Consider the following 18,691-nt stretch of genomic DNA (forward strand, 5'->3'; position numbering starts at 1 on the left):
TCACCTCACAGTCAAATTCTCAATTTCAGTTGGAGGCAACACGGCTCACCTAGTCCCAGGAGACCCAGGCCCAGTGGTGCTGTGAGTGATGCTCTCTGGGCATCTCCTCGGGCTGTCTGTGGGTGCTGGAACCTGCCCTCCTTATGCTGGTCCCCACCTCAGCCCAGACCTGCTCAGTCACCCCTCTCTCACTTGCCTCTGAGTGGGTCTCAGATATGCCCCCTTTCTGTCTGTCTCTCACTGCTGGCTGACTCACGCCCGCATCCTCTCTCATCTGGACATCCCCTCTGTGGCAGCCTGCTCTCCCCGCCTCCCCTCTTGTCTCCAGTTTCTATTCATCCAGGTGCCAACATTTCTATAAGAAAATGAAAATCAATCTTACCCCACCCTGTGGCTTAAAACCTTTAAGTGATTTTTTTGCCACCTGTAAATTGCAGTCCCAACTCCTCAGCAGGACTCTTCACGTTCTGAGCACTTTCAGCTTCTACGCCTGTGCCTCTTGGCACCTCACCCGTGGTTCATACTCCAGAACATGCCGTCCCCTTCTCCCCACCCCCTCCCAGCCATGAGGTTCGGGCACACCTCATCCAGGAGCCCTCCTGCAGGCTGAGTTAGGGCCCTGTCTTCCCTCATGCCCTTGGCATTTCTCTCCCTGTGGACACACCCCCGTCACGGTATAACTCTGTGGACGTGCCCACTTTCCCTGTTGGCTGATGAGCACCTTGAGCCGGACCCTGGGTCATTATTCCTATGTTTGTTCCCAGAGCCAAATGTGGATGCAGACATGTAGTAGATATTCAGTGTACAGTTGTTGAATTCGGCAGTGAAGGAATAAAGAAATGAAGGGATATTTGAAAACGTTTTATCAAAACTTATATTTGTCATCCGAACTTGGGGTGGTTTATAGCAGCTAACATTTGAGTGTGAGCGTTTGCCAGACGATGTTGTAAGCCCTTCACATGGGACCGCTCATTTAATCCTCACACCGCCGTCACCCACAGCTACTGTGATCATCATCCCAATTTTGTCAGGCGGGGAACCGAGGCTGAACTTTTACCCAGTGTGTCATGGATGGGCTGTGGGCCGTGTCTCGTGTTCACATGAGGTTAATGCCTAGATTGTGGCCGTCTCGAGGGGCAGGTTCTTGTTGTATTTTACTATTTTATTACTTTTGTCTCTGGCACTAGCACTCTGCCTGGCATGCAGTAGAACACAGATGTCGTTGAGGGCCTTCCTGTCTTGGCCAGCCTTTCCACCACTGGTGATGTGAAGGCTAGTCCGGTTTGGCTTCACCCTTGGGATTTCTCTGTGGTTTCGGGGCATAGTGAGGTTTGCGCTGATTTCGTCAGGAGCGAGTTTAGTTTGAGTCTTGGATGTATCTTTCCCTCCTTCCTTCCCACTGTCCTCCCTCTCTTAGGTCATGTGACCCTTACCTCCCATCCCATGGCCTGGAGCTGGACCCCTTGCCCTAGGGTCCTGGGGACTGATATGGACTCAGAAAGCCCTCTGCTGAGGGGAAGGGGTCACTCCCACCCTGTGGCTTTTTCCCAGAGCAGTTCTGGGGCAGGCGAAGTAAACCCTGGGTCCCTGGGGCTTGGCTCCCATGTTTTATAGACTGTTAGGGCAGGAGGGGGTCTGAGATCATCCAACTCATCGCCCACCTGTACAGATGAGGAAACTGAGGCCCAGGGAAGAGTCACATCCAAGATCACACTGCCGTGTGGTGGCAGGCCACCAGCCCTGGACTTGGAATGATTAAACGTTGTTTCCCCACAATTAATTTGGAATTATATCTCAAGATACACTCTGTATACAATTCAGTCTGGCGTCTTCCTTTTCTTCTCCTCTGCTTAGTAATCAAACAGGCCAGATCTTGTAACTGATGAACTTACAGGCAGTGTTCAGTTGGTTTCACGGTGCCTTTATTTTGCTTTTGATAAACTAACGTTGAGTCACTGATTGGCCTGGAAATGGTAACTGGGAAACATTTTAACCCTTTATTTTCTTCTTCTCTATCACAGAGAGTTAAAACATACTTCCATAGTTACAGAAAGAGTAATAAGCCAGGCTGTAAGACTTTAAAGCCTTCTATCTTATTTTAATAATTTGAATATAGTTTAAAGATAAATATGATAATCTATTAATCTAGGCTAATTTGGGAGGCCAATTTACGTGAATAAAGTGTCAGAATTACAGAATATTTAAGGAATGCAGTCTTACTGCTCTGAGGTGGGTTTCAAGGCTTGAACCAGGCTTGGGGGTCATTGTCCTCATGCTGGGGGTAGACTGAGGAGACTATGAATGGGGGTCTCTCTCATGCTTAGAAAGTCTTTTTTCCCCTGCATTTACCTAAGAAGCACGTGTGACATTTGTTATACATTTTAATACCACTTCTTAAATAGAACATTTTTCAGCTAATATTCAAATGATTACATGTCGTTAGAGTCTGAATTAGTGATATCTTAGTTAAAATATTTTATGTTTGTAGTTACAGCTTCAGATAAGAATATAGGAAAATTTCATCTCCTGTGAGAATTAATGGACTGATGTTCTCAAAGCATGAAATTACATGGTCTACCTTGGACATTGCCCCTGAGGTCAGGTAGAGGGGACAGCTATTTTTTTTGTTCATCTTTTCATTCATTCCACGAGAATTCATTAAGGGCTTCAGAGTTCCCAGCACAGTGCTGGATACCGTGGGTGCAGGATAAGCAAGTCCTGGTGCCCGCCCTCGTGAGGTTTCCTATCCTGGGGTAACTGCAGGAAAATGTGCTAAGGGCTGTGACCGGCATACACACAGGTTGCTGGGGGGTCCAGAGGAGGAAAGCCGAGCCAGGCAACGGGGCTGGGGGCTCCCTGCGCAGGGTGGGAGGAGGGAGACCTGGGCTGACCTGATGGATGTCGGAGGTGAAGGGAGGAGGGAATAGTGAAGGCAGAGGCTCTGAGGCTGGAGAGCAGGGCAAGGTGAGGGCTGACTGTATGGACTGTGCTGGAGGAGTGGGAGGCGGGGGATTGAGTCTGGAGCGGTAAGGCAGAGCCTCAGCACAAAGAACCTGTATGCTTTTGCTAAGGAGTTTGGACCTTTTTGGTGCACTGGGGAGCCAATGAAGGTGAAACGATTATTTGCTAACTATGAGTTCATAGGCTCTCTGGATTGAAGGGGAGCAGTAAATCCATGGGCAGAGAGACTAAAAAGGAGCAGGTTGCCGTAATGAATCCAGGCAGGAGCTGGTGACTGCTTGAGCTAAAGAGGTGTCAAGAGGTGGGCGTGAGTGACCCTGGCCACTTGATGATCTAAGGAAACAGACTAGTTAGGGCTGGGGGTGGCAGCGTCAGGGTGGTTGAGCCCAGGTCTCGTTGGGTGGGCGTGGGGTCGGTGTGGGGCAATGCTGTGCCTGCAGTGAGGTGGGGAGCAAGTTTGGTGGGAGCGAATGAGTTGGGCTTGGGGCCTGTTGAGTTTGAGGTACCCACAGGCCCGTGAACAGATTTGTGCAGATGTTCCCTGGAGATCCGGGGCTGGAACTTACTGCACATAATTATAACGTCCCCCTTCAGGAGCAGCTAACAGGGACGTTCAAAAAGGAGAAGAGGCTATACTGAGTATTAACTTCATTTGGGCTTGAGAAGTTTAGAAAGGTAGGCAAAGTAGCGATTTTTTCCCCTTTTTCACATTTAATTGATAATTATTTTAGTGATGTGGTTTTATAGATAAGGCAATGGGCGTGTTTTCCTTCCAGCATTAGTCAAGTGCCTAATCTGATGACATACCCCGCCGTGAGTATGGACACAGTGTTATTAATGAAAACCACATGTTACCAGGACCTCAGTTAATACACAGCCTGATCGCTGACCTCATACCTGTTGTGGCTGATGCCACGTTGGTGTGGCCTTCCTAAACCACTCAGAGGGGCTGTGGAGGTTTTCTTTTCATTTTTTTCTTGGTGATAAGATTAATACATGCTTATTGTAGAAATTTTAGATGGAAAGCCCCGGAGAAGGGCAAAACCACCCACCCACAAAAACCAACCCAATTTTAATTTATTATTATTTCTTTTCGTCTTTGTTAGTACATTTCTATGTAGCTATATCATTTTGTAGAAGTGATTTAGTGTCTTACCTTATAAAGTGAAAGTGTGACCTTGAGCTGCACCGAAAAGTATGGGGAGACTTCCACAAGTGGATCCTGGTGGTGGGGTGCATTCCAGGTGGGAGACAAATCCACATAAGTAGAGGCAAGATGGTTTAGGGTCTAGTGAGTAGTCTAATTTGGATGTGGCATAGATTAGATTTTGGGAAAATTTAAATGGGATCCAAGACTGGAGATGAATAGTGGGACAGATGATGGAAGTTTTATTAATCTTAAGTTGTTTGAGTTTGTCCCCAATTCTGTTAAAAATGTTCATCCCCTTCCCCCATCTTCTATCCAGAAGAAGCATGACCACATTAATGATGTAGGGAGATTAACCCATCCGTGTGACTTGGGGGTGAGAGTGGGGCAGGTGGGTAGTTAGTGTATGTAGTTTTAGAGATTTTCTGGAATAGTAACATTTTTATTTTTGTTTTTCTTCCATTCCTCTGTTTCTCCAGGAGAATATGCAAGTGTTACTGAGGTTTGTTTGTTTCATAGCTCTGCTGATTTCTTCTCTGGAGGCTGGTGAGTTAACCATATCCTTGTGTTCTTGTCTACTAAGAAAAATCTACTATTTAAAATATAAGAAGTACCTTCCCTAACAGAGTCGTTTTTCTTACCTGTTTCTGTTGAATCCCAGGACACAGAGCCTCAGAGTCACAGAACGTACTGTTGGATGTACCGTTCAGCATCTTCACTTCTCATTCTCTCATTTACAGATGGGGAAACGGAGGCCCAGTGAGATTAAGAGCCCAAGGTCATGTCGCTAGTTTCAGAGCAAGAGCTAAAATCCCGGTCTGCGATATCTAGTCCAGGCCTCTTCCCACTTTGTTGCTGATAGAAGAGTATGATACGGAAGTCCTGGCTTTCATTCAAAAGAGGTGTTTAGTGTAGTCTTTATGAACACAAGCGGAAAACCATCAAGAGATAGTTCTTTGTTTTCTCTGCTTATTCATTCTCTCTCTTCCCCTCTCCCACTCTTGCTACAAATGCACGTAGCCCCTGCTGTGTGCGAAGTACTAGATGCTGGGGATACAGTAGTGAATAATCCAGACAGAAATGTCTGCCTTTGTGGGGTTTACATTCCGGTAGGGGAGAGAGACAATACCTTAGATAAGTAAATATATATTAGGTCATGTGGTTATAAGCGTAGAGAGAAAAAGAGCAGTAATGGAATGTATAAAGTTTTGGGATTGGAGTAGGCAGAAGGCTAAATTTTTTGGAAGTGTGGCCAGAAGAGGCCTCACTGAGTTGACTTTTGAGTCGAACCTGAAGGAGGAGGAGGGAGCTATACAGATATGAGGTTGGGGGTGGGGAGATGTTCCAGGCAGCATGTGCCAAGGCCCTGAGGCCAAGAGTACTGATGTGTTCCAGGAACTAAATTACCAGTGTGATTGGAGCAGAGTGAAAGGTGAGGGATGCAATCATTTGGGTAATGGGGGGCTGGTGGAGGGTTGATTGGGTAGAACTCTGTAGACCTTTCTAATGATCTTGGCTTGTACTCTGAGTGAGATGGGAAGATTGCAGTGTTCTGTGTTCAAAACCAGAGAGGTGATCTAACTTACATTTTAACAGGCTCATTCTGGTTCTCATATTTTGAACAGATCATAAGGAGGCAGAGGCAGAAACAGAGAGGCCAGGTAGGAGGCTGTTGCAGTAATCCAGGCAAGCTATGGTGGTAGCTTGTTCAAGGGCGGCAAGGAGAAGTGAGAAGTAGTCAACATTTGGATATATTTTGAGGATAGAGGCAGCAAGGTTTGCAGATAGATTGGATGGGTGTGAGAGAAAGAGAAGAATCAAGGATGACTCTAAAAGTCTTGGCCCGAGCAAATGCAAGGTAGAGTTTCCATTGATGGGATGGGGGAAGAACAAGTGTTCAGACTGGACATGGTGAGTTTAGCTGTCCATTAGATGTCTAAGTAGTGACGTTGACTAAGTATTCTGGAGCCTGAGGGAGAGGTCTGGGTTGGAAATATAAAATTGGAGACCTCAGCAAGCAGCTGGTGTTAGACCTAGGAGACTAGGTGGGGTCACCTGGGGAGTGAATGTGGTTAGAAAAGATAAGAACTTCAAGGACTGAGCCCTGTAGCCCTCCAAGGAATGGTGGTCAGGCTTCCACTCATCAGAGAGCCAGTGAAAGACTGGCCTGAAATATGGGAGGAGAATTAGACAAGTGGCAAGTGAAGAAAGTGTTTCAGAGAGAGCAAATAATACGTGTCAAATGCAGATATGTTAACTAAGATGATGTCTGAGAGTTGTTTATTTGATTTAGCAAACCTAAAAGTCATAGGTGACCTTGATCAGAACAATTTTGGTGGAGTGGTGGAGCAAAGCCCAGATAAACAGAAGAGTATATCTAGCTGAGACCTTACTTAAGGTTTACTCTTTTTGTCACTATTATTGTTTTTGCTCTTACTACTCCTAGTAGCTAAATACTTAGGAGTTCTCACTGTGCAGGTACTATGCTAAGTTCCCAGCCACTTTCACTTCAATGCTATGTTTTTAAATAGATTTATATATTTATAGGTTATAATTGACATACAATGAACCACACATGTTTCAAGTATACAATTTAATGTGTTGACGTACATACGTACCCCTGAAACCATCATCACAATCAGGATAATGAGAATATATCCATCATTCTCTCAAGTTTCCTTTTGGTATTTTGTAATTCCTCTTTCCCAGCCCTCCCTGCTCCCTCATATCCAGGAAACCACTGATCTGCTTTCTGTCACTATAGATTAGTTTGGATTCTCTAGAATTTTAAGTAAGTGGTATTTTTAGGTAGGCACTCTTTTTTTTTTTTAGTTTGGCTTCTTTCACTCAGCATAATTATTTTGAGACCATTCATGTTGTTGTATATGTTAATAGTTATTATTTTATTACTTAGTAGTAGTCTGTTGTATGGATATATCACAACTTATCTGTCCATTCACATGTTGATGGACATTTCAGCTATTTCCTGTTTTTGACTATTAAGAATAAAGGTGCTATGAACATTAATGTACTTTGAATGGACACATACTTTCATTCCTCTTAGGTAAATACCTTGGAGTGGAATGGCTGGGTCATATGGCAGGCTTATGTTAAACTTGTTAAGAAAGTGCCAAAGTGTCTTTCAATGTAGTTGTACCATTTTATACCCTCACCAGCAGTGTATGAGAGTTCTAGTTCCTCCATATACTCACCAACACTTGATATTGTCAACCTTTGAAATTTTAATCCTAAAAGTAATAATATATGATTGTTGTTTTAATGTCATTTTGCTAATGCTAATGCTAATGAGCTTCTTTTCCTGTGCTTTTTGCCATCCATATATCTTCTATGGTGAAATTTCCAAATCTCTTGCCCATTTTTTATTGGGTAATTTGGTTTTTTATTATTGAGTTTTGAGAATTCTTCATATGTTTTGAATACAATACCTTTATCATATGTGTGATTTGTAAATATTTTCCCCCAGTCTATGGTTTGTCTTATCATTTGCTTAAAGATGTCTTTCAAAAAGTGGAAGTCCTTGGGGCCAGCCTAGTGGCATAGGGGTGAAGTTCATGCACTCCACTTTGGTGGCCTGGGGTTTGCGGGTTTGGATCCTGGGTGCAGACCTACACACTGCTCATGAAGCCATGCTGTGGCGGCGTCCCACATACAAAATAGAGAAAGATTGGCACAGGTGTTAGCTCAGGGACAATCTTCCTCAAGCAAAAAGAGGAAGATTGGCAACAGATGTTAGCTCAGGGCCAGTCTTCCTCACACACACAAAAAAGTAGAAGTTCTTAATTTTGATGAAGTCCAAAATTTTATTTTTAAAATTTTTTATGAGTTGTGCTTTTGACACTATATCTAAAAAATCTTTGTCTGACCCTAGATCACAAAAGTATTTTCTTATATTTCTTTCTAGATGTTTTATACTTTTAGATTTTACATTTAGGTCTATGCTCCCTTTTGATTGATTTATAGTCATTATTTTATGTAGTTATTTTTTAAAATCATATAGGAAAAAAGGCAGTTACAAGCCCAAAGACATTCATACTGACTTGTAAATTTACCTATATAGTTACTTTTACTGATGTTCTTTATTTCTTCATGTGGATTTGAGTTACTGTCCGGTGTAATTTCATTTCAGCCTGAAGGACTCCCTTTACCGTTTCTTGTAGGACAAGTCTATTCACAAGGAACTCTCTCGATTTTTATCTGGGAATGTCTTCATTTCTCATTCATTTTTGAAGGATAATTTTGCCAGATATAGAATTCTTGGTTGATAGTCTTTTTCTTTCAGCACTTTGAATATGTCATCCTATTGCTTTCTGGCTTACGTAGTTTCTGAGAAACCAGCTGTTAATCTTGTTGGAGGTCCCTTGTATGTGATGAGAAGTTTTTGGCTTTTAAGACTCTCGGTCTTGGGCCGGCCCCTTGGCTTAGTGGTTGGGTACACGCGCTCCGCTACTGGCGGCCCAGGTTTGTATCCCTGGCGCGCACTGATGCAATGCTTCTCCGGCCATGCTGAGGCCACGTCCCAGATACAGCAACTGGAAGGATGTGCAACTATGACATACAACTATCTACTGGGGCTTTGGGGGAAAAAAAAGGAGGAGGATTGGCAATAGATGTTAGCTCAGAGCCGATCTTCCTCAGCAAAAAGAGGAGGATTGGCACGGATGTTAGCTCAGGGCTGATCTTCCTCACACACACAAAAAAAGACTCTCGGTCTTTTAACAGTTTGGCTATGATGTATCTCGGTGTATATCTCTTTTAGTTTATACTACTTGGAATTCTTTGAGATTCTTGGATGTGTAGATTAATGGTTTTCATCAAATTTGGGAAATTTTGGCCATTATTTCTTCAAATATTTTTCCTGACCCTTTTTCTCCTCTCCTTCTGGACTTCTGTTATACATATACTGGTATTCTTGGTGAAGCCCTACAGGTCTCGGGGGCTCTGTTCAGTTTTCTTGATTATTTTTCAGACTGGATAATCTTCCAGTAATCAGTTCACTTCTCTTCAAGTTTACCAGTTCTTTCTTCTGCCAGTTCAAGTCTGGTGTTGAAACCCCCAAGTGAATTTTTCATTTCAGTTATTGGACTTTTCTACTCCAGAATTTCTACTTGGTTCTTTTTGATAATTTCTTTTTATTGATATTTTTTACTTGATGAGACATTTCTGTCATAGTTTCCTTTAATTCTTTAAGGATGGTTTCCTTTAGTTCTTGGAATATATTTATAATAGCTGATTTAAAAAGTCTTTGTTTAGCAATTCTACTATCTGAACTCCACTGGGAACTTCTGTTGGCTGCTTTTTTCCCTGTGTGTGGGGAGTACTTTCCTGTTTCTTTGCGTGTTTTGTTGAAAACGGACATTTTAGGTAGGAGAACGTGGCAAGTCTAGAAATCAGACGTCCTCCTCACCACCCCCCATACACAATGTTTGTTGTTATTGTTAATTTTGTTATTGTTGTTGCTGCTGCTGCTGCTCATTTGTTTAATAACTTTCTTGGGCTAATACCATAAAGTCTGTGTTTTCTGTAGTGTATGGCAACTAAAGTCTCTGCTTGGTAAACTAATGATTGATCAGAGATTTCCTTAGATTATTTGACCCAATAAGTTTTTTACCCTTTGCTGAAGGGCTCTACATGTGTTGAGGTATGTCTTTAACACTTAGGCTGTTCATAACTCTGCCTTAGCCTTCACTTCATGCTTGTGCATGACTTCAAGGTCATCCAGATTTGAGAGACTAGTCCTTCTTTGGTCTTTCCTAGGCGTGTACACAGCCCTGCATACATGTGCACTCTTCTAGATTCCCCAGGAATCTATTAGAGCTTTTCAAAGCCCACTGTGGACGTTTAGTTCCCCAGATGTTTTGGCCAGACTCTTGTTTGTCCCAACTGGTATTGCAGCTTCAGGCAGCTGCAAGGTTACACAATCGCCACTGATTGATTTTTTTTTTTTTAACCCAACACCCTGAGGATAGGGCTTTTCTTGTGGAGCTCTGAGTCAGGTCAACAACAATACTAATCTGTGAGTGTGACTTTTCCAGGGAGCTACCCGTTAAATTGTGGCAGTGCTCTGAGAATGGGACTTTCTGAGGAGCTCCAAACCTGGTCTGCTCTTGCAGGTGTACTGGTTTTCACAGCTGCTCTGTTTGTAAGGCTGCTGGTTTTCAAGGCTGTGCTGGAGCTGGGAAGAGGAGACAATGAGAGTAATTTAAGTCATAAAGCCACAAACCCTGCTGTTCTGCTGAGATTAAGCTGGTATTGTTGTTGTTTAATAAATGTTCTGATTGTTGCAAGCCTTTCATTTTGAAAAATTTTTTCAGTCTTTTTGTTGTTTTTATGGAGGAATAGATTTATGAAGACCCTTACTCTGCCAAACTGGAAATCCTGCCTCAGAAGTTCTTTTTTTTGCGTAAGGATATCCAGTTTGTTGAAAAGACTATTTTTTCTCCACTGAATTTCCTTTGTGCCTTGTAAAAAATCAGTTGAATATGTTTGTGTAATTTATTTCTGGGATCTCTATTCTGTTCCAGTGGCCTGTTTACCTTTATGCCAATACCACACTGTCTTTATTCCTGTGGCTTTATAATAAATGTTGAAATAAGGCAGTGTAACTCCTTCAACTTTGTTCTTTTTAAAATAAAACTTATTTTGACTAATTCTGTATGAATTTTAGAATCAGCTGTCAGTTTGTACAAAAAATCCTGCTCAAATTTTGATTTGGATTGAGTTGAATATAAATCAACTTGGAGAGAACGGACACCTTAACAATATCAAGTCTTCTGATCCATGAATAGAATATGTATGTTTTCATTTATTTAGATCTTTTAAAATTTATATAAGCAACATTTTGTAATTTTCATTGGATACAGCTGCATCTTTTGTCAGATTTATTCTTAATTATTCATATCTTTTGATACTATTGTAAATGGTATTTTAAAAAATCAGTTCTTAATTGTTCTTTGCTAGTCTATGTGAACACATTCAATTTTTCATATTCATATGTATCCTACAACTTACTAATCCTTCTAGGTCTTTTGTAGATTTCATAGCATCTTCTACATGAATGATCATGTTGTCTGCAAATAAAGATATTTTGCTTTCCCCTTCAATCTGGATGCCATTTATTTCTTCTTGCCTTAATTCACTAACTAGATCTTCCAATACAATATTGAATAGAAGTGGATAGAGTGGACAGCCTAACCTTGCTCCTAATCTTACTAAATATGATAGCTGTAGGTTTTTCATAGCTGGCCTTTATTAAGTTCAAGAAGTTCTCTTCTATTCCTAGTTTGCTGAGAGTTTTTATCAGGAATGGATGTTGGAGTTTGTCGAATGCTTTTTCTGTATCTATTGAGATGATTATGTAGTTTTTCTTTTAAAATTTGTTAATATATGGAATTTCATCAGTTTTTTTGAGTGTGAATCCAATTTTGGGTTCCTGGGATGTTATGTACATCCTAATGCGTTATCTTTTTTTGATATGTTGTAGGATTCAATTTGCTAAAATATTTTAAAGAAATTTTGCGTCTGTGTTCATGGTGAAGCTTGGTTTGTGGTTTTCTTTTCTTGTAATGTCTTTGTTTGGTTTTGGTATTAGAATAATGCTGACTTCATATGGTGAATTGGGAAGTGTTAGTGACTCTTCACTTTTTTGGAAGAGTTTGTGTAAAATTGGTGTTGTTTCTTCCATGAATATAACAGTGAAGCCATCTAGGCCTGAAATTTTCTATGTTGGAAGGTTTTTAATTACAAATTCAGTTTCTTTAATACCTGTAGGGCTATTCAAGTTATCTACTTCTTTTTGAAGGTTTTTAGTCTGTGCCTTTCAAGGAATTTGCCCATTTCACTTAAGTTGTTTTTCTGTTTTTCAATTCATTGATTTTCTCTTGGATCTATATTATTTACTATCTTCTGCTTACTTTGAATGTAATTTTTTTTTCTAATTTCTTAAGTGAAAACCAAAGTCATCAATTTGAGATTTTTTTCTTATATAGGCATTAAATATCCATTTTCCTCTAGGTACTGCTTCCATTGCATGCCACAAATTTTTTTTTTTTTTTAAAGATTTTTATTTATTTATTTTTTCCCCCCAAAGCCCCAGTAGATAGTTGTGTGTCATAGCTGCACATCCTTCTAGTTGCTGTATGTGGGACACGGCCTCAGCATGGCTGGAGAAGCAGCGCGCCGGTGGGAGCCCGGGATCCGAACCCGGGTCGCCAGCAGTGGAGTGCGCTCACTCAACCACCAAGCCACGGGGCCGGCCCTCATGCCACAAATTTTGATATGTTGTGTTTTCCTTCTCATTTAGGTCAAAATACTTTCTAATCTCTCTTTTTATTTCTTCTTTGACTTATGGGTTATTTAGAAGTGTGTTTTTTAGTTTTCAAATATATGGGGAATTCTGAGATATCTTTCTGTTATTGATTTGTAATTTAATCTCATTGTCTCCAGAGAACATACTTTGTCTAATTTGAATCTTTTTAAATCTATTGAGTATTTGGTTATGAGCAAGAATATGATATTTCTTGGTAATTTTTTTGTGTGCACTTAAAAAGAATGTGTATCTGATACTGTTGTTGGGTTGGATTTTCTATAAATATCGATTATACCAAATTGGTTGATAGTGTTGTTCAAATCTTCTGTATCATTACTGATTATCTGTTTAATTGTTCTACTTGTTCTATCAATTATTGTGAGTAGAGTGCTGAAATCTCGGACTATATTGTGGGTTTCTCTATTTCTCCTTGCAGTTCTATCAGTTTTTGCTTCATATATTTTGAAGCACTGTTAGTAGGTGAATAAACATTTAGTATTACTATGTACCTCTTGATGAATGACTCCTTTATCATAATGAAATGACCCTTGTTATCTCTGGTAATATAATATTCTTTACTATAAAATATAATTTGACTGATAATAGTATAATAACCATTCAAACTTTCTTTTGGTTAGTGTTAGCATGGTATGGTTTTTACTTTTTTTACTTTAATGTGTTTGTGTCTTTGTACTTAAAAGTGTGTGTATGTGTGAGCGTGTGTATGTTAGGCAGCACATAGTTGGATCCTTCTTTCTTTATCCAGTCTGACCGTCTCTGCCTTTCAATTGGGGTGTTTAGATCATTAAAAAATTTTAATATGATTATGAATATGTTTGGATTTAATATTAGGACCTTGTTATTTTATTTTCTATCTGTCCCATCAATTCTTTTTTTTTTTTTTACTGCCTTTTGGATTAACTGAGAATTTTCATGATTTATTTTCTCTCCTGCATTGGCTTATATTAATAACTGTTTTTTAAATAACTGCTCTAGGGCTTAGATAATAGTATCTATCATTAACTTATCACTGTTCACCTTCAAGTGATACTACACCATTTCACATATAGTATAAAAAGCTTAAAACAGTATACATCCACTTCTCCTTTCTTAAACTTTGGCCTGTTGTTCCCATACATTTTACTTCTTTATATCTTATAAAACTCACAATATATTATTATTCTTGCTTTAAACATTCAGTTATCTTTAAAGAGATTTAAATAAAAAAAAATATATTAAATAATAAAAAAATAAAAAAATAAAAAAAAATCCATGTAGTAAACATTTCTGGTGTTATTTATTCCTTTGTGTAGATTTATTTTTCATCTGATAGTATTTTCCTTCTTTCTGAAGGACTTCCTTATGTTTTTCTGGTAGAGTAGGTCTCCTGGGGATGAATTTATACAGCTCTTATAAATATGAAATGTCTTTATTTTACCTTCATTTTTGAAATATACTTTCACTGGATATAGAATTCTAGGATGATGATTATTTTTTCAGTATTTATCTTTATTCCACTCTCTTCTGGCTTGTATTGTTTCTGGCAAGAAAGCTGCATTGTTTTTGTCTTTGTTTGGTGTAGTTTTCTTCATGCTTCTTTTGCTTGGGGTTCATTGTGATTTTGGGGTCGGTGGCTATATCATTTTCATAAAATCTTGAAAAATTTCAACCTGTATTTCTTCAAATACTTTTTCTGTTTCACCCACCTCTCCTCTTCTTCAGGGATTCATATTACACGTATTGAAGTTGTCCTGCAGCTAATTAATGCCCGGTTTATTTTGTTCTGTTGTTTTTCTCTCTGTGTTTAATATTGAATAGTTTCTAATGCTATGACTTGAAGTTTACTAATCTTCTGCCATGTCAAATCTGCTATTAATCACATCTAGCATATTGGATGAAACACTGTAGTTTTTGTCTCTAAAAGTTTGGTTTAGGTTTTTTTTTTTTTTTTGGTGAGGAAGATCAGCCCTGAGCTAACATCCATGCTAATCCTCCTCTTTTTGCTGAGGAAGACTGGCTCTGAGCTAACATCTATTGCCAATCCTCCTCCTTTTTTTCCCCCAAAGCCCCAGTGGATAATTGTACATCATAGTCGCACATCCTTCTAGTTGCTGTATGTGGGACGCGGCCTCAGCATGGCCAGAGAAGTGGTGCATCGGTGCCCGCCCGGGATCCGAACCTGGGCCACCAGTAGCAGAGCACGTGCACTTAATCGCTAAGTAGGTTTTTTTAAAAAAAAGTCTCTTTCATGTCTCTCTACTCAATGTGTCTGATCTACCATCTTGAACAAATGGAACATAATAGTAATAACTATTTTAATTTTTCCATCTATTAATTCTATCATCTGTGTCATTTGTAGGTCGGCTTTGATTGATGGATTTTTTTCTCCTTATTATTGGTTGTATTATCCTGCATCTTTGCATGCCTAGTAATTTTTGAATAAATGCTGGGTATTATAGATTATACCATTTTGGGTATTTCGTATTACTAAAAGTATTCTTGAGCTTTGTTCTGCCACAAGGTTGTTACTTGGGAATAATCGATCCTTTTAGGTCTTGCTTTTAAGCTTTATTAGTCAAGATCAGAACAAGGTTTATTCTAGGCCTAATTTGCTCCTTCTACTGAGTCAAAACCCTTCTGGGTACTCTACCTGATGCCCCAAGATTAATGAGATTTTCCATTTGGGCTGTTGAGAACAGCAACTATTCCCAGCATTGTGCATGCTCTAGGCACTATTCACTCTAATCCTTTTGGCAATTCTCACTCTTGCGTTGAGTAGTTTTCTTACCTGCTTACACTAATCAATACTCAGCTGAAAACTTGAGGGAGACTCTCCATTGATCTCAAAGCTCTTTCTCTCTGTATGCAGCTCTGAATCTCTTTGGTACTCTGCCCTGCAGACTCTTGGTTTACCTTGTTTCCCACCTCCATCTCCAAAATGATCGGAGAGATCACTGGGCTTTGCCTACATTTCCTCCCTGCGGTGTCCTGGCCTGGAATCTTTCTCTAGGCAGTAATTTGGGAAAATTATAGGGCTCGCCTCCTGTGTTTCTCATCTTTCTAGTATTTCTGTCCTTTGTTCCCTGATGTTCAATGTCTTGAACATTGTTGTTTCAGATACTTTGTCCATTTTTGAGTTGTTCAGGTGGGAGGATAAATCCAGTTCCTGTGACTCCATCTTTTTACTGAAGCAGATCTCTCTCCTGCTGTATTCTCACCAATCTTTAGATGAATAAAGACGGGGTGAGAGAGGTTAAATAACTTGCTCAAAGGCACACAGGTAGTAAGTGACACAACTGGATTGGAATATAAATCTTTCAGACTCTCAAGATAATGCTCTTAATCATAAGAGCATTAAAACCCTCATATATAATATGAATTGATTTATTTAATAATTGATGTGTTTATATGTAGATATTATATTAAGAAACACTGACAAATTTCTTATAGAAATTGCTTTCCCTTTCTCCCTTTTAAAGATACATGTGAGGAACGTGACGAAAAAGTAGTTTTAGTTTCATCTGCATATGAAATTGATGTTCGTTCGTGTCCTCTTAACCCAAGTGAAAGCAAAGGCACAATAATTTGGTATAAACATGACACCAAGACTCCTGTATCTATGGAAAGAGACTCCAGGATTCATCAGCACAAAGATAAACTTTGGTTTGTTCCTGCTAAGATGGAGGATTCTGGACATTACTTTTGTGAAGTAAGGTAAGAAAGAAATTAATATGTTACAAACATGTGTTCTGTGTACCTGCAATAGTTGAGGACAGAAAAATGTTTTAATAGTGCTTAATTCACCTATTTTTATTTATTTTAGAAATTCAACTCACTGCCTCAAAGTTAAAATAACTGCAGAGTTTGTAGCGCATGAGCCTGACTTGTGCTACAGTGCCCAAGCTATATTTACACAGAAACTACCCCTTGCAGAAGATGGGCAACTTGTGTGTCCTTACTTGGAAGTTTTTAGAGATGAAAACAATGAGTTACCCGAAATACAGTGGTATAAGGTAATTTTATATTAAATATGGTATTTTACTTTTCCAGCAAATAAAATAGACAATAGAATGAATCTGCAGAGTACTTTTTCATTTGGCATATTGTTTGCTTTAGAGTAGTGAAACTCGCTAGGAAATTTTTTAGAAGACTGCATACATTTAATTTGCAGCTAAACTAAAATCTTACTTTCTGTTATTTTTATTTAATAAGATACAGTTGAGAAAAGTATAGTAGGAATAAAAGATGTTTAAAGATAAGGCTGATTATAAATTTAAAGGTTTTAGAAGATAACTATTTATTACAAAATATATTATTTTGTGTTTCATTAAAAATATTAAGCGGTTCTTAAATAACTTAGCGGTTTCTGGAACTGTCTTAAAAGTGTATTGGCTAGCACTCCATGGGGCACATCATGTTTTGGCATCTTTGATCTACCTTGTCTGTTGGAGCTGACATGGGGAATCATTTTGTAGAGGTTAAGAAATACACAATAAATAATATCAGTGAAGAAAGGAAGTACAGCCTTACTAGGAAGCTATAGTGTTAGCATTCTTTCCTCAAATGAGTTTTTCTTGCAAAATAAATTTGTCTTCACTTGTCTTCAAAGTGCAAGGCTCATAGGCATAAAAATTTAATATCCCAGGAATAAAATTATGACTTTTGCCCAAAAAATACAATATTAAAACTTGTATGCAAGTATTTTCTATTCACATATATGTGAATTTTTATATAACACTTGCCAATGTGAAAAAATGGAGTTTCTTTTGCCAGTAGACTGGGGAAAGTTGTTAATTGGTTTTCAATACTTCCTTCCTCTCCCTTTATCTAGGACTGCAAACCTCTACTGCTTGACAATATAAACTTTATTGGACAAACAGATAAACTCATCGTGGTGAACGTGACTGAAGCGCATAAAGGGAACTATACTTGTCATATATCCTACACACACTTGGGAAAGCAGTATCATATTACCCGGGTGATAGGACTTATTACTCTAGGTGAGTCATAGCTCCAATCCTAGGAGTTTCAATCTGGGAAAGCCCAGAGAGCATGATTCTAATATGACCTTCCTTGTCCATGGAGGAACTAAATCCAAGAGAAGCTTCATGACTTTCCAAAGGTCACCTGGCTTTAGTTTTTGTTGCTAAATACGATGTAAATATTTTTCATTCCTGCTTCAGATGCAGTGCTAGTTAAACAGACAATATGTGCTCTGTTTTCCAACTGAACTAGGAAGATTATTGTTTGGCATGGCTAAAGATGGTCCTACCAGAGAGCTCTGGGGCTGTCTCCAGCTGGTGTATGAGGACAGGTCTGAGAACCTTTACTTGGGGAGTCTCAGTGTCTAGCAATGAGGATCATTTGCGTGATGGGGGGACGCTAACGGGTTTTGGAATAAGTTACACTCCCAGAATCTACCTCCTGTTAGTTCCCTGTTGGTTACTTAACTTCTCTAAGCCTGTTTCCTCCTCTTTAAGAAGATGATACAACCTTCCCAAGTTGTTGAGAAAATTAGAGATCACTATGCTCAGCTTGCAGTCATGTGCCTGATGCATAACAGATGAGCAATAAATAGGTATACGATGATTATTCTTGTTAATTTTCCTGAGGCTTTCTATTCTCTATTAACCATGTTTCATATTAAAAACTGTTTTACAACAAAATGCCGTCCTACATATTACCTAGGGATGGGCAGAATGTTCAACCTTTCTGTAAATATCAGATTTTGTAAGTAATATAAGAAGAGTTACTCTAACCAGGACTTAGAAAGTTAAATGAGTCTCTATTAATAATTATGCTGGGGGGCTGGCCCAGTAGCACAGTGGTTAAGTTTGTGCACTCCACTTCGCCGGCCCAGGGTTCACAGGTTTGGATCGCAGGCATAGACCTACACCTCTCATCAAGCCATGCTATGGCGGTGACCCACATACAAAATAGAGGAACATTCGCATGGATGTTAGCTCAGGGCCACTCTTCCTCAAGCAAAAAGAGGAAGTTTGGTGGCAGGTGTTAACTCAGGACTAATCTTTCTCACCAAAAATATAATAATAATTATGTTGGGACAGCAGGCATAAATAGGAAATATCCTAGGAACACCCAGAATATGCTCATCCTACATATAGCTAAGTTTTCTCAATTCTATAATTTATTTTTTCAAAGATTAATTTTATTAAATAAAAATTAATTCCTGCCTAGGTCCCACGAGCATCAGCAAATCATAATTTTCAATAGTCCTTGTGTCACAACCATCTTGA

General features: G+C 39.4%; 1 protein-coding gene across 1 annotated transcript in view; it reads left to right on the forward strand.

Moving 5' to 3' along the window:
• The window catches only part of IL1R1 (interleukin 1 receptor type 1), a 121,318-nt gene that overhangs the window by 89,758 nt on the left and 12,869 nt on the right, over positions 1-18,691 (forward strand). The window contains exons 6-9 of the mRNA XM_087426296.1: positions 4,588-4,654; positions 15,914-16,148; positions 16,258-16,447; positions 17,266-17,434. Coding sequence (XP_087282422.1) covers positions 4,588-4,654; positions 15,914-16,148; positions 16,258-16,447; positions 17,266-17,434 — 661 coding nt within the window. The remainder of the gene's footprint in view (positions 1-4,587; positions 4,655-15,913; positions 16,149-16,257; positions 16,448-17,265; positions 17,435-18,691) is intronic.

This window comes from Ceratotherium simum, chromosome 40, assembly GCF_057802395.1.
Source record: "Ceratotherium simum simum isolate JZ-2026a chromosome 40, ASM5780239v1, whole genome shotgun sequence".
Taxonomy (NCBI): domain Eukaryota; kingdom Metazoa; phylum Chordata; class Mammalia; order Perissodactyla; family Rhinocerotidae; genus Ceratotherium; species Ceratotherium simum.